The 17,302-nt window shown below is 38.0% G+C and overlaps 1 protein-coding gene across 1 annotated transcript in view; it reads left to right on the top strand.

Annotated features, from left to right (window-relative positions):
* Positions 1-7,994, top strand: part of OCA2 (OCA2 melanosomal transmembrane protein) — a 171,804-nt gene extending 163,810 nt beyond the window's left edge. The window contains exon 23 of the mRNA XM_054219851.1: positions 7,907-7,994. Within this exon, the coding sequence (XP_054075826.1) occupies positions 7,907-7,994 (88 nt within the window). The remainder of the gene's footprint in view (positions 1-7,906) is intronic.
* The last annotated feature ends 9,308 nt before the right edge of the window (positions 7,995-17,302 follow it).

The following is a 17,302-nucleotide window of genomic DNA, read 5'->3' as shown; positions in this document are numbered from 1 at the left end:
TTGCCAAATTATTAATATGAATTTGTTCATTTAAGGAGATATTAGAATCACAAGGATAGTGGGAAAAATAACTTCCACAAATTTACCAGTGTTATGTTGTAAAATGTTCTATCGTATGATAGGACATGATAGATTAATGTTCTAGTTAGTTCTATCTGTGTTTTCATGTTTTTCTGCACTTGAGCTCTATTCTTTCCTGGATTTCCCCAGGAAGTCCCCAGGATTTCACTATTTCCTATTGGAACTGTATGTTTAGTCCTAAAAAAAATGGTTAGATGCTGTTGTCATCTAATAACTTGTGTCTTGCTGATTTTTTAAATAATCAGGTACAGTATTTTTTTATTAAAATTGATGTGTTTTTCTTTTTTTTTTTTCCACAGTGTTTCATACAGGTTGCTAGCTTACCATGTATGAATAGTATTGCATAGTTGTCAGAGTCACTTGTTCTGACAGTCCTGGATTTCATCTCAGTTGTACCACAAAGACCTAGACAGATACTGCAACAAATATTCTATCAATAGTCATTTGAATCTGCCAGGTGGAGCTGGCAAATTATTGCCTTGCAATGAAAGTTTGCACTTTTTTCTTTAGATAATTAGAATTTTGGGAGGCCAAGGAAAGGCCCATCGCTCATTCAGCACATTAAAATGTTGAGGTTATAGCAAACCATTTTTAGAAGGATGACCTAGATTGTGGGAGGCAAAACCTAACACCTTTACATTTTCTTACTCGGGATCTGATTTTCCCTATCTCAGGTTCACTCCTGGCAGTGACTCTATAGGAAATTTTGGCATAGACTCAAAACAGATAGAATATCATGAGAAATTATTATAATTTTAGCAATCAGAAGAAAACAGGATTATAGGTTTTGTTCTGTGATTTAAATTACACAGTAACTCCTGTGTATGGTAACTAGTAGGTAACCACACTATAATTTTTATGTAATTCCAGACTATATGAAATTCACAGCAATTTAACGTTCAATTAATGATCACTTGCAGTTTTAGCCACCTGTTTTCCAAGCTATAACAGGTGTCTGGATTTGAAGGGGTCGTGAACATGCGATAAACATTTTGATTCTGTTTTATTTAAGCTGTTAGTAAAGTCCATATTTCCCTTTCAGATAAACTGGATCAGTATGTCAAAAACTTGGAATGATGGAAAGGCTGACGCAGCCAAAATGACAGGAGACTTGTAAGACAGTCTGCATTGAAAGAAAGGGAGAAAGAAATAGGATGACAGGAAAGTGACCATAGAAATAATGAGAACAGAGAAACTGACCAAAAGGAAGATTCCTTACTCCTTTGAGAGTAAGGCAGACAGCAAATTAAAAATCTTTCTTTTCAGTCTCCATTCCTTCCCAAAGCCAAAGAAAAAAGGTAGAGAATTAAGTGCTAATAAAAATGGATTTTTTTTTTCCCCAAGGAATTCTGAGGTTTTCTTTTTTTAACAATTAGGTTCAAAAGTCAAAATAAACCTTTGAGAAAATCTCTTCATAGGAGAATTTGGCAGCAAATAATCACAATGCAAATGAGTTATATATCTAAGAATGTTAGTACAAATAATTTATAGATTGCTTTGGATAAATCTGAAAAAATATGGAGAACTTCAGAAACTGTAATATTCACAAGCAAGTCTTACATTTATAAATGTAACTTTATCCTCTCCTCTTTTTCCTCAAAAAAAGGATTTCACTCTGCTATGTATTCCTAGCTGAGCTAGGGAAAAAGAGCTTGATCACAGAGCTGTACTGCATTACACTGTAACTTATGTAGACCTATATAACTTTTGTTAACTAGTTGGTTCTGTTCTTCATCAAGGTAAAATTGTCCTATGTTCCATTAAAAAAGACATCCTTCTAGAGTTCAGTTCATGAGGGTTATGATATATTCATTTCATAAAGATCAATGAATATTGTGGTTATACCCTTTTGTTGAAAAGAAATATAAATGAGTTACTTTGCAAATCAAATTATGAAACTTCATTAAAAGATGTAGCTTTCCTTTCATTCAGAAATAACCTTATGTATCTTCTAAGTATACCCACACCTGAGTCTCATTTTTGGGGCTGCTTTCATAGGCATTTAGATGGTCTTTGAAAATTGAGTTTGAGATTATCAAAATTCCAAAGCAAAACATTGCAAGTGATGAAAGACTGTCCAAGAATGAGAAGAATTATCTATCATCTGTCCTTTGTTAAATATTTTCTGATGACGTGCCAATCTTCGGGTATGCAGATGATGCTTTCTTATCCCGTGTTCAAGAACAGAGGAACAAGTAGGTGGGTGAGAATCACAGAAAGGTTGAGGCTGGAAGGGACCTCTGGAGGGCGCCCTCAAGCAGGGCCACCTAGAGCCTATTGACGAGGATTGTGTCCAGATGGCTTTTTAATATCTGCAAGGATGGAGTCTCCACAATCTCCCTGGGCAACCTGTTGCAGTGCTTGGTCATGCTCACAGTGGAAAAAGTGTTTCCTCATGTTCAGGGGGAACCTCCTGTGTTTCTGTTTGTGCCCATTGCCAGTGGTCCTGTTACTGGGCACCACTGAGAAGGGCCTGTCTCTGTCTTCTTTACATCATGCCTTCAGGCATTTATACACATTGATGAGTTTCCCCCTGAGTCTTCCCTTCTCAAGACTGAAGAGTCCCAGCTCTCTTAGCCTTTCCTCACATGAGAGATGCTCCAGTCCCTTAATCATCTTTGTGGCCCTTCATTGGGCTCTCTCCAGTATGCCCATATCTCTTTTGTACTGGGGAGCCCAGTACTGGACCCAGTACTGCAGGTGTGGCCTCGCCAGTGCTCACTAGAGTGAAGGGATCACCTCTCTTGAACTGCTGGCAGTACTTTACCTAATGCAGACCAGGATACCGTTAGCCATCTTTGCTACAAGGATGCACTGGTAGTTCAGGTTCAACTTGGTGTCCACTAGGACCCCCAGGTCCTTTTCTGCAAAGTTGAGGTTATATCTTCTACAGATCTCGCAGTATGAAACTGATATGAAGTGAGAAAAGCAAAATTTTAAAAGTGTGATGCAAACTCCACCAGTTGAGTTTAAATTGTATCTTAAATTGCACATTAAATTGCAAATTAAAGTGGGAGTAGAAGTTAGCTTTAACTCTTTTTTAACTTTTACCCCTGGCTACCACCAGGCTTCCTTCACTGCCAGTGGTTTGGTCTTGGTAGGTTTCTGCCATTGCTTTTCCATTGAGGAACCACTGAAGGTTCCCCATTTCCTTGGAGGCATGTTTCTTCCACAGATCCCCTCGAGGATGCACAGGCTGTGTAAGTTATGAGCTGCCAAGGAAGGCAGTGCCCATAGGTGTGATTTTTATGGGTGAGAATGTTTCCTATGTCATGTCCCAAATCAGTCAGAACAGGGCACTGAACCTGGGTCTTGTACCTCCCAGGTCCTGCTGCCTCTTGCATCACAAAATAGAGCTGCAAGGTACTGTAGGAGATCCGTTTGTCCACGAAAATGCAATTCAGACCCCAAAGGCTTCGCTATTATTGTTTAGCAAATAATATTGGTTAAACTTATAACCTAAGAAAACGGTAATATTTGCATCTGTAGATAGTCATTAAAAATGTGATTTATTCCCAGCATAATCATATACCAGTTTCCTTTTCTTCTAAGTAAACACAGGGCCAGAAATCTAGCAGCAATGCAGGATCAGAAATCACTAGGTCATTACCAGTGAAAAGCTTCACTTTCCTTGCTGTTTTTGTGCCCCTGTCTGACTTCTAATACATCATACTTGCCTTCACAGAGTTTCATCTCATTCATTTCAAATTCTCATTTTGATTTGTTAAGAACATGCTGAATTCTGTTCTCCATAGAGTCTGGCATCTTTCTGGTGCTGGGGCGATTTGCAAGCTTTTCACTACTAGATTGCTGCAGTTATTAATAAGTAAAACTTTGTCCAAGACAAATCCCCAGGGCTCTCACTCGAAATGCTCTCGCTATCTCACACTGAACTAACATCTGCTTCTTGAGTATATTTAAACTGGGTGATTTCATTCAGATCACAGTTTTATGTTTAAGCTTTCTAGTAAGAAGAGAAGGAGAGAAGAGTGGGGTGAATGCTAGATCCTATCATCCACACATTCCTTGCATCCGACCCCTCTCTGCAGCAGTGAAAACTCCCTGAGCCGGCTGCGGACAGTTGGGATGAACTTTTTGTGCCATGCAGGGCATCTGTATCTCCCTGTCTGCAGAGTGGGAGAGGGAAGAAAAGACTGCCCAGTGCAGGATACATCTGCCCTGTTCCTTTAGTTTATGTATAAAAATGTCACATCAGATGCTATTACAAGACAGTGTAAATTTTCTTTTTTTTTTTATGACAAAGATGCTAATTAGTGTTTCTTACTAAGCTGAAGTTTTAGTGCGAGAAAAGTTTTTATGACTTCTGAACTCTGCTGATCCTTTTTCCTGGGCAGAAACAACTGAATGACATGCTACTTTTTGACTCCAAGGAGTATGCTGAAAATGAGAGTCGCTGGAAGTAATTTTTACATTATTTAAAATGCATTCTTAGATTTGATATAATTGAAGAAAATGTAGGTACCTAAATATATTATGTTGTATGTGGCCTGGGACAGGAGCTGTATCTTCCTTTGGAGGAGCGCAATGGATAATGTAATAGCAATAACAGGGCACTGAACCGACTCAGGTCATCGATTAACACTGCAGTAACTAATACTTACTGAACTTTATCTCCTCTCTCCCTGGTACACAAATTCAACATTGAATTTGATCCAATTACATTAGTGCTCAGGCCAGGGGGCCTGAAATTCAGGCCTCAAGTTGAGGGGTAATTGTCCATGCAATGAGAATAATGGCTTCGTAGTTGTGCCCTATGCAAGCATCCATACTAAACGAAATGAGGTTCCTCCCCAGACAGGCTGTGTCTGTCTCCAGCTACACATTTGACTGGCACTGTGGCAGTGGGGGTATGATTACAATTCCTGCATGCTCGTATGTGGTCATCTATAATTCACCTATTTTCTTGTACGGACCTCCTCCAAGCTGGAGCTGTCTTTTCTGTTCTATTTTCAATGGTCGAGTAGGCACTGAATCTTTTGGGATCCTTCCCTCCCCTTGACAGTCCTCACAAAGGCGTTGTACATTAGTACAGATTAAGACCTGCACCGTCCTCGCTCCTCCCAGTACCAGGTCATTGTTTGCTAACTGCAAGGTCAATAAAATTCTGGTTTCTGCCAAACAACAGCCAATTTTCTTATGAGAATTGTAGCAATCTCCGGTTCACCAGCCTGTCACGGGGACACAGCTGCAGGGTGCATTCATTAGATATACTGAAGGATGTAGGAGGATTTTTTAGCCGAGCTATTTTATTCCTAGAGCCATTGCTGGTTTTGCTTTTTTGTCCTATCTGGATGCTTTTATCTAAGTGAGATTAGGGAGGGCTAGAGATCAGATTTGCTGAGAGCAGGAAATAAATGGTCTGAGAAGCAGTCGACTAGCCATCAAATTAATTAATTTATTTTTTGCTTTTTTATAAAATAATTCCAAGAGACACTTTAGCTCTGCTGTTTTACAGTATTATCAGCTTGATCATAGTTTAGTGACTAAATAATGATTCAGTTCTTTCAATGAGTCATTCAAAAGCAAGAATCTGACCAGTCAGTCTGGAAAAGAAATCACACTTTTCTGCAGTATATTTATGCATGTTCATATGAACAACAACAAAAAAAACCCCAAACTAAACAAATCTTCCAAATGCATTTCAGACTTCTCAGGAAATATTTGAAAGCTGTGACAATCCTATGACACTTCATAACAATTCTTCATACCTTTCACCACTTGGACACACCGAGCCTTTCTCTCTTTCTCCTCTCCCTTTCTCTTTTCTCAATTCCAAATATCAGCCTAACATTAGTGCCTCTGAAGCCAGAATAGCGATAATAGTGCTTGTTAACAGAATGCCAGAAGAGACTGGCACACCAGGTCCTAAATCTCAGAGAGATGGAGGAGAGAGCTTCTGGAGCCACGAATGGGAACTGTCCTGCTGGGGCAGATCTCGTAGGCAACACTTGGTCACGGGCAAAGGGACATGCCAGCTTTTTCAGAGGGATGTCAAGGAGACAGAAACGAGATGATCTGTCAGCCCTAACAGTCTTGCCCTTTCTACATTTTCCAGCCTTGCAAGGGCTTCCTTTTGTTCTTGGTTTGCCTCTATTTCTACCGGTGTGTGAGATGGGCTCACTTGGACAGTGGGTCAAGAGCAGCCATTACGGACAAGCTTGATCTTCACTAAATAATACCAACAATTTCTTTACAGTGTTTGGGTTTTGTTTGTTACTTAATTATTCTGCAAACTTTATAGGTCAGGGCTGATTATTTTTGTGTTTGCAGTGACCCTTGTTCATGGTAAAATTCCCCTGTCGGTAACTTGAACCAATGACTGTTAAAGGTGAAAGCACCTCTGATCTGCTGTCACATCTATGCCTCCTTCAGTCAGCTTTTCAGCAAAACAGCAATGAAAGAAACATGACTCATGAGGATCTCAAGGTTTAGAGCAATGTCATGGCTGCAGGTAGAAAGAGCAGATTGCAGTGAGCCACTGAGAAGTTTAATTTTCATGTTATTCAAGAGGTTTCATACCCTGAGGAGATGGGGGCCACACTTATATGCCCCAAGAGGTCTTTTCTAGCTGTAGCTTCCTAAAAAAGGAGTTATTCACCCACCCAAGCTCAGAGAGTGGTGTCCTCCTGTCACCTACTAAATGGACATCTCTTCATTAGTGCTCTGATCACCCATGACAGAGGGAAATGGACTCAAGGGACCTTCCTGAGGGGCCCTAGCGAGCAAGGCAAAAAGGCACAACTAACATATCCACGTATAATAAGCAGGTCTTACTTCAAGGAAGAGAAAAAATGAAATGCTGTACTTCAGAGAACATTGCCATGCTTTGATGATGTTTACGGAAATTCTTGGCTGAACTTGACAAAAGAAACTACATAAGGAGGGTCGTTTATGGCATGATCATTTCTCTTCTCAGTTTTCCTTGTGATTTTAGTAACATAAAACAAATGACTGTGATCACAGCAGTGATTCTTCACAGTCCCTCAGTATCATACAATAATGCTTTTAAGTTTCAGAAAACTCCCTTCTTTTCACATATATGGAAGACCTACAAATCTAGCAAAGTAGGAATCAGACAACTTCACAACATCCTTTCCAGTTGTCTGTCTCCGCTGCCTGCGTTTGTCAGCCTAAAGAAAGCTGTAAAATCTGAGTGTCATCTGAAAAGTTTAATCTGTGTTGAAAAGCAAATAACTGTTTTGATAGAACAGCAAAGTTATAGCACTTTTACAGCTGCTTGGCATTTCTTTCCAAAAATCCAATAATATCCAAATCTGTTAAACCTGGTGAGAGGTACAGAAGAGGAATATTAGCTGCATGTGACTGCAGATCGACAGCGAAACAATTTAATGAGTTTTCAGCCATAGATTAAGTTATAAAGTGCCATACCAGGGTTACACACCTAGTCTGAAGTGATGGACACCGGATGATCTATTCTAATGCTGCATAATTTGTGAGAATTGTTATTTTGCCTGTATAGTTGCATATTGTCTGGGGTAAAATACCAACAAAACAAGACATGCCAGATTCTGAGACAGAGTAAATTGGAAGAGAAGCCCTGAAACCAATGATACTATGATAATTTTGACCACTTATCTCTTAAATAGACTGGAAGTAGAAATGTGAGCTTGACTATTAGACTCCTAGACATTGTCTTACTCTCAGTACATCTATGCTTTTGTCACTGCTATAAGTACATTTGAGGCTTGAAATGTGTAGGATAACTTAAATTTCCTTTTCATAAATTGCTTGGAGAACAAAGTATTGTATCCTTACTGATCTTTCCTTTATTTTGTTGTTTCAGGTTAGGTTTCCCTATGATGATTGTGTCCTGTACCATCGGGATGTGCTATCTTCTTGTTGCTCATGTCGTAGTAGGTTGGAACTCATAGTAAATTATCCTTTCAAGATTCAAAGAAGCTTTCTTTTTCATTTAATTTATATATCAGAACACTAAGAACATACATAAAAGGAAAAAGATGTGTAAAGCCCAAACGCGTGGTATCAACCAAAATGATTATCAGCATCAGGTTTGGTCATTCTTAGCCTTCTGTTTTGTGAACAATTTGCAGAACTAGATAATCAAAATTAAAAGATATATATTTAATTATGAATACAATAATTGTGCGGATGAAAAGGCACCATCACAAGGGAATTTGTTGTGCCTGAAAGTTTGTATTGACACAAGCTGAGTATAGTCACAGATGAAAAACTCATTCATAATAGCAGATGTTCAGTAATTTCTTTTTAGGGCTTCATTTGTCTTTGCCAATGTATTTAGCTATTTGTATTAAAGTAACTAATATTCAAGTTGTAATAATAGACAGCTAAGCAGAAAGTCTGTACACTATGAAGGATGTATCATTATCTACATTTAAAAATAAACACATCTCCTGAAAAATATGCTATGGAAGGAATTATTATTTTTGAACTGGGATTACATTCTATGGAGGCTTTGTTTTTCATTTTAAAGCTCCGAATCAGTGTTAAGATGCTTTTTTCTTAAAATAAACTAATGCCCCTCTTCTTACCAAAGTATAGACATAAAATGTGATAAAGCACCGGACATCTTCCATTTAATTATTAATTCACTTCTGTGATGAAGTACTCTAAATCTTTTAATAGGTTAATACACTATATGGAAGAATGAGATCATAGTTTGGCTTTGATTTCCTTCTCTCTGATAATAATGTGTTAAGCCACGTATATTGTTTTGTATAATTGGCTGCCAGAACAGGTCAAACTTCTCATTATGAATATTAAGTCCTGTGAGGCATTCCAGGTCTCAGTCCCCACCTTCCAATACCTTCGTGGGATTGGTCTGAATTACTGGTGGGTCTGTTTTATCTTGAGTCAGAGACATTGGCAACCTGGTGAGTGCAACCCAAGTGAACAAGGCTGAATTACAGGGAGCCAGTAGAGATGATAAAATGTGGCTTTTCCTTGTGCTTCATCCTTGAGATAAGCTGGTGAGAGAGAGGCAGTATCTCTCCCACAGAGGGTGTGAGGTTAATCGTACACCCCATTTTACTCATATGCAGGTTGCCTCCCTCATCTAGATGTTTTTTGTAAAGTCTGAAATATTATGAGGCTAATGGAAATGAGTCACAGCACCCACTCAAAGCAAGGCTGGCTGCCACCCCTCCTAGTAGATGCAGTGGTAGCAGAGGAAGTGTGTGGGGCAGGAGAGGATGAGCCCTCTCCATTGCCCCAAAACTTCCCACCAAGACTTCCAGCCGTATCCATGCCCAGGCCCCCTGGATCCATGAATTCTCCTGCAGCGGGGCTGAATTTTGCAACACTGTTGAAAAACCACGGGGCTGCTCTAACAGTGACCAGCTGTAGATCATAAGATCTTCTCCCAGAGCCAGCATAACCTCCACTTCCTTTTATGTTAAAAAAAACACACACAGAAAAAAACCCCAACCACAAAACCCCTCAAAATGCCTGTATCAAAACAAAACAAAAACCAAAGAGATGAGCCTGAAAGAAACCCCTTCAGACAATTTGTATGAAATCGCATTTGGCCTGTCTCACTCTCAGTGTGGAGACTTTCTTTGTATGAGCAGTACTCTGTAATAACTGGAATTCTGTTTCAATTAAAGAAACATTTATGCTAATCAGCTTAACGTCGATCCCTGGTTAAAAATATTCGCAAAATATTTTATAGCCCTCAACATTTCTCACATTGGAGCAATCTTGGTGCAGTCACTGGTTGTGCAATAACTGTTGTATTAAGCCCTAGAAAATGCAAAATCAGGCTCTGCTAAAACGCAGGGTTTTTTTAAATCTGTTTTGGGGGGATTGGCTTTTTTTTCTCTCCCCCTCCCCTCCACAATTTAAGGTTTTATTTTCCTTTCTATTCCATTAAAGCACTGTTGGCATGTAGGAATATAAAAATGAGACTATGGTCCCACAACACAACTTACTAATTCATTTTTATTGTTCTTTTTAAGGGGTAAAAAAACTAAACAAATCCTAGTCCTCCTCATGGGGCCTTGAAACCCTCCTGCCATCCCTAAGCAAACTCATGACAATAATGTGATCACATTAGCTGATGTGAAATTGCATGTCTGCATTTAGAGTTTGCTGGAAGGAGGAAGACAGAAGTGCAGCGATTCTTTTCCACTCGCTCATCTTAGCAAATAGTCTGGAACACTTTGGTGCGGGAGGGATCTCGCTGCCTTCCGAAGTGATACATCAATGGGACTCAAATGAGATTTTCTTTCTCTTATGTTACTTCTGTCAAAAGAAGGCAAGTAGTGCACAGGGAGTACAAAATCATATTGATCATGCTTTTAGGCAACAAAACTTAAGGCTAAATTAATTCTGCTTCTAGGAAATTTTTTAATGATATGCTGTTTTCCTGAGGTTTTCCGTCAAATAAACTGGCTTTACTTCCTTAAACAACCTTGTTGCTTCATTTGCACAGCCAAGAAGAGCTCAGTGAGAGCTCATATGACAAAGCAAATTGTAAAAAAAGATAAAGCTGTTTGTTTGCACAGGGTTTTACGTGAGTGTAATCTAATGTTCAATAAGCAGAGAAATAACAGTGATAAACATGTTTTTCTGGCCTCTTGCTGTTGTTTCGCACATTAGCAGACAATCTGCTAAAATGAAAATTACTCAGGTACTTCAGATCATTTCAAGGTAATGAAGTATATTTTTCATTGACTTCCATTATAGTTATCAACATAATCTGCACATCAGAAGGGCACAAGTTAAGAGTAACTACACCCTTGACAAAACTAATGTATAGGATCCCATAAAAATGGAGTGAATTTGAAGAGTGGGTGGAATTTATTTTTGCAGTGAAATTCTATCTAAAAGGCTGAACAAAATATTAGTTAAGTAATAAATTATGTAAAGTCTATCATCTTTAGTATGCTTGTGGCTGATCTCAGAGGATGGGATTCTCATTTTCATTGACATCCCTTTAGGTTATTTGGTGATGTTTTAAGCCATAGAGTAAATATAAATATATGACTACTTTGAGATCCATTTACCTTTTCTGAATGGTGTAAAATGCAGTAAGACAGTAATATATGAATTATAGCACTACAGAGAAATATAAGCAAAGCCCATTAAAAGAAACCATCTCCAGTAAATAAGCAGAGCAATTACTGAAACCAAGGAAAGAAACCGGGACATACTAGAACTTCACCAAATACTGAGCTATCTAGCAAATAATACCATTGAGAGTGGCCAAGAGTCTGCCCAGCCCAGCATCTGTCTCTGACATCAGGGTGTAATGGGTGCCTTTGAAGAACACAAGAGTAGAGAAAATATAAAGTGATGTTTTCTCAGAATATTGTCCCAACTTGCAGAGACTTCTGTGACCCAGACACTCCTGGAATGAGAGGTGGCACCTTTATATTGCATTGCACCTGATGGGTTGTCCTTCCACCAACTTAGCGAGCTCCTTGCTGAACCCATGTAAATTCAACATCTGTTACAAGGAGTTTCACAGGTAAAATATACACTGTGGGAAAAACAGTCCAGCTGTTTGTTTTGAACTTGCCCTTTGGTAATTTAATTTCTGTGATACCTCTCCCCCAGCACCTTTCCCAAATCTTTTGGTTGGGAAGGGATAATGAACAGACATCCTTTTTCTAAATCATGATTTTATAGACCTATTTCCAGTCTGGAGATCACAGTCTGTTTGCTCATTTGTTATACGGGAATACTCTCATATCTTTGCTCATCCGCTTTTTCACCTTCCAAAGTTTCACCATAGCCTTTTTGAGCTGAAAGGATGAGAAGTGTAAACACTAGCCAAGACACAAACACGCCATGGATTTACGCAGCAGCCTGATGATTTCTTCTGTTTTTCCATTTTTATTCCTAATAACTATTAAGATCTGATTCAGTTCTTGTGCTGTTATTGACAAATAAGCTGAGCAACATATTTTTATAAAAGAACATCTTAGAATAACAAGCTGCATTCCCTGAGTGATAATTATTAGTTCGCATTGTTTAGTATGTAAAGTTAAGGTTATTTTTGCTCCTCTAGCTGCATTACTTTACAGCTGTCCACAGTGAATGCCACAGACTAATTATTTTTCCCAGTCTCTTGCTCTTGTAAGGGTTTTCTCTAATTCTTTCCTATTAACCGTTGTCTTTGCTACCTTGAATCACCCACAGACTTTCACATTTAACCTTTTACTTTAAAATCTAGACCATTTGAAAATATGCTGACCATCACAGAGCCAGCCTGAATACCTCTAGAGCCTCACGGAAGGGTCATACCCCTTATTATGTGGTAGTTTAATTTCTTTAAGAGCTGCTGGACTGGATATATTTACTCTCTGTCTTAATTACAGATTAAATCAAAATGAGTCTAAAAACTGGAAATGTTTTCCCATACTGCACAGTGAGCTTTATGAACACCTTGCTAGCAATTATTACTGAGATATGACCGAAAAAATATTTCTCATTACTATGAGAATATTTGAATTAAACTGTAGGATTTAGAAACACTCAACTGTCTTGAAAAAGGTAGAATGACTGATTCTTTGGGGAATGAGCCAACTCCAGTTCATATCTATAAAAGGAAACTTGCCTAATTGAATGGATTGTTCCACAGTTACTCATAAAAGCTTTTTTTAGAACATACTGAAGTTTCTTGCACCATGCCTTGGTTAACACCAAGTCTAGTCCTAGAAAGTAATTCTGGTTTTCTTAACAAAAATCAAAAGAAAGTGTATTGTTTCAAAGAAACCAAATTTTAGAGGTACAGTTAGAAATGAAAATGGTTTGACCACCCAAAAAGAGGAAGGTCTCATCTAAGAAGTCAAATGTTATTTGCAAAGTATTTGCAAAAACTGTCTTCGAACAACTTGCAATGCAGACTTCCTCCAGTGACTCAGAATGATTTTATATTTAATATATGGGAATGGGTTCAGAAGGAAAAGGCTTCTACTTCCTGCTATTTTGCTAGCTTTCTGTGCAACTTTTTATAGCCAATGGATTTGTTTACGTATTTGTTTCCTGATTTTACCCAACTTTCTAAAGTGCTTTAAAAAGATACATTTTCTATATGGGTGCTTTGGGCTTTCTAAAAGGAATAAATAATGTTGATCAAATAGCAGGGAATCAGTTATATGCAAACACCATCTATTATTTTAAAGTTACTAATAAAAAATGTGGAAACATCAGCATAACAGCTATCAGATTGTTACTCCCTACATTAACCACCATTAAAGAATTCATAGGTTCTGAATAGCAGAAAATCGGTGCCACCTGAAATAGACAGAAAATAAATATGCTAAGCATGAGCCGCTGTGTTTGTTGTAATTGGATGCTAAGAAAATGATTGGGAAGCAAGCCAGAAAAAATAATGAAATAGCTGAAGCATTAAATTAATATTTCTGAAGTGAATTTACAATAGGAAATCCTAGCAATTCAGAATAAGTGCTAACCACCTCAGATGAAGTCAGCGTATGAAAACCCGAGTGATTTATTAGGGACAACAGGAAATCAACAAGTGTTGGAGATTTATTGAGAAAAGGATTAAAATCTTCCTCCATAGATGCTCTAGCGGGAGAGGATGAGAGAAGAAACCTTTTCTCACACATTTCTTATTAGGGAGAATATTATAGGATTAGCAATATCCTAGTGCTACTCAAACTAATAAGAAGCAAAAGGGTTTTTGCACTATGTTTAAAGTTGAGTACATGCTGTTTTTCTTTTTTTGGGTTGCTGTTGCAACTTTGATAGGCAGCAGTGATTTATTAGCAATAGTTTCAATTAGTGCTTTACCTAATGAATCAGCACTGGAAAGAAAGCCCTCTCAAGATGTGGTCTTGGCCATCATTACTATTATCCTGGCTGGAGTAAAAGACCTACTGCTATTTTTAAGAAAATCAACACACATCGGTTTATCCATGATGTATGAGCTGCCCTAACTGTGCAAGATAATAGGAGGAAGGGAGCTGCAGAGTGCTATAAACAAGAGGCACAATCAGTGGGGTGTTATAGATTTTTCTCTTTTTCCTGCATCCTCCCATGTACTCCCCCTTTCCTCTCAAATTTATTGTCCACCGGATATTTTCGCTTTATAGACATTTGCTATTTTGAACCCACGGTCTTCTCTTCATTCCTTGCTCATTCACATTCTGTTCCTCCAGTCCACCAGTTGCCAAATTAAACCCTAACTCATTTGTTTTGTCTCCAGCCCCTTTCTCCAGACGGCCTGTGCCTACTTTTCCTTAATAAAGTTAAAGAGAGAGGAAAGCCCCCTCTTACTTAACAAACAATGTTAAGGGGAGTAGGGAAAAGGGTTATTTTTTCCTAAATTTCCTAATGTCAGTGACGTGCAGAGTTTGCAGTACAGTCTTCTTTTTGTTTTTATTTTTATTTCATCCTTCTATTTAATGTATTAATCTGTTCCACTTTTCAACCTCATGTGAATTTTATACATAGGTCATGAGAAGAGTTACAGACACTGATTTGAAGTAAAAAAATCACAGCAAGCCTGACAGTACTGGGGCTCGTGAACATGAATTGAAAACTTAAGGTTCTCCTCAAATTGACTTAGGAGTGTTAATGCTTCAGGATGTTTTATTTCTCATTGTCTTTTCTGCATTCACTTTTGAGCTCAGATGGCTACAGATTGTAGCCAGTGAATTCATTTGTTAAGCTCACAGAATGTCTAAGAAAAGGAAGCCTGTGAAGTATATATTTATTTTTTTTTTAGTTTTATAAATAAGGAGTAACTTACCTGTTATATGGAAATATATCAAACTTTGTACTACTAGTTTGATTACAGCACGTAGGTCATTTCATTTTGATCCAGATTTTTAGTGGTGGTTAAAGCTGTGGGTAATGTAATCTCTTTCATGCATTCTCTGTCTTAAAGGTATGTGCATTTCCATAGGCAAAGATCAGTCCATGATCTCAGGAAACACATGACTGAATATTTATTTTTAAGAGATGGTTGGAAAAACAACACAGAGTATGTGTGGACACATACTCTGACCTCTGAGTGAAATATTTGCTCGTAGGTCCACCAGCTCTGAGGCCAAGCAGCATGACTTGACTGGCCAAAATATATGTGAAGAAGATATTTTTCTGTCTTGACTGTGTGTAAACATGAAGAAGTATTAATGTGAGACTGAAGGAGAGCATGAATAACACACTGAGGTTTTGTACCATAGCAGCTGAAGTCAGTGGAGTCCAAATGTAATTTGCTTGAGCTCAAAGACCTCTGTTATACTACTACGTGTGATGTAAGGTGTGCACATGGACAACACGCACAGTGAGTGCCAGAAAAATCTTGACAAGGCACATTCCAGATAATAAATATTGTCATTAAAGGCACAGTTTTCAGCGTTGCCAGTAAATAAGGCCACTTGATGGTTCAAGTTATTTGTCAAGAACAAGATTAAGGGAAGATGAATATTAAACGCATCATCGCACAGTCCTTTCTGCTGAGGAGTTTTAATGCTCTCATGTTGCAGAGACAGACTTCAGGATATGAAATTTGTCAGAGGCTGAGGTACTCTCATAGACGTAATTTTAGGTGTCCTGCATGAAAAATCCTCCAAGCTGACCTTGTAATGAACCTTTGAAAAATCTTACCTGCTGCTTAGGCTGGCAGTTAAAACCTTTAAGACGGTATCTGCGTCCATATATTGCATCTGGGAGCTGCTGGAGGCTGAGCAAGGCTTTCAACTGAGAGTTTACTGCCTGATTTTTCTGACGTGCTGATTGTCACAGTCACAGTTGCAACGTGTGAACTCCAAATTAGCAAACAGTTTTACTCTTAAACTTTCTTTGCCTCACTTTATCCTGCCGAAGAGTCCTTGTGAAAATGAGTTGAGTGAGGTTTGGGAAATGCTGCAAGGATGTCCGTGAGGAAATCTGCAATTCTGATATGAGAAAAAGCTTGAGCAACATTCAATGAATAATGTGTGGCTACATCATGAATTAATGTAAAGCCACATGCCAAACAGATATTCATAGCACTTGTTGACTGAAGATGCCTGCGCTTTTTCCTGAAAAATTATGTAATCATGAAAGTGAAAACTGTTTGACGAAGTAGATGAATAAAGAAGCTGTCTTCAACTTGAATGTAAAACTTTTAGGTTTTAGGTATTTCTTGACTCTACAGTCTTTGCAAATTCTTTCTTGCTCCTGTGTGCGATACTTCCTGTAATATTTGCACAGTCAGACTGGAAAAATAAGAAGGTGGTCAGTTATTCTCCAATGCAGGTTAGATTTGGGAATTTGTTTCAAAATAAGGACTCAAAATTAATACAAATATTCTACAGTACCAACAGAAATAGTTTTTGTATATCAAATACTGTAAACAACTTTAGATAACAACAAAATCCAGAGAACATGTTATATATTCTGTGTATGAACAGATAGGAGATATTTAGGTATTTAAATTTGTATATATTTATATTTTAGATTTAGCATTTGTTATAAGAGTTTTTAAACCTTTACTATAAACATAATTAAATTTTACATTACTTTTGTACAGGTCATATTAGATGTGATTTTTTTGGTTTCCTTTGCAAAAGATTTATCCAACTTGGCATCTCTGCACTGGAACAAATTTGAGAACCAACCCATCAATGCATTCTCTTATTCATGGGATGGATATATGCATCCAGTGCGTATACTTGTTGCATACACAAATTTTAAAAGAGTTTGCAAGGCAAGCACTCAGGAGCTGGAGAACACCAAAATAAAAGTTATACACTCAAGCTTAGGTTTGTTCCTTTGTGTTTTACAGTTAAAACAGAGCCCTGTGATAGATGTGATATCACAGCTATATATCACAGATATATCACAGCTTTGTGATAGATGGCTGCATGTTTTTCTTTGTGGAGAGCTGCCTGCAGCAGTCCTCCTCGGACTTCAAGTGTATGGTCTGTTTTCTGTTATAATGATTAATAAAGATACCAGATAAAATTGGACCTCACACAAAGCTCAGGTAGATACTTGTGAAGCAGCTTCTCCCAAACGGATTTATTAAGTTTATTAAGGAAAAAAAAAAGTTTTATGAAATATTTAAGCGATATTTTTCCCTAAAAAGGCATCTGTGCTTTTCTTGAATGGTGAAACACTTGCTTAACTACTTTACTGAACTGGGGCTTGGGCTGAATATTTAAGATTATTTATCTTGGCCCTATTACTTTGATCCTCAACACTTGGAGAAAGGGAATGAGTTTGTCCCTCAAAATGTGCT

Source organism: Rissa tridactyla, chromosome 1 (genome assembly GCF_028500815.1).
Source record: "Rissa tridactyla isolate bRisTri1 chromosome 1, bRisTri1.patW.cur.20221130, whole genome shotgun sequence".
NCBI classification, from domain to species: domain Eukaryota; kingdom Metazoa; phylum Chordata; class Aves; order Charadriiformes; family Laridae; genus Rissa; species Rissa tridactyla.
The sequence above is the reverse complement of the archived record's forward strand: the minus strand, read 5'-3'. Positions and strand labels throughout refer to the sequence as shown.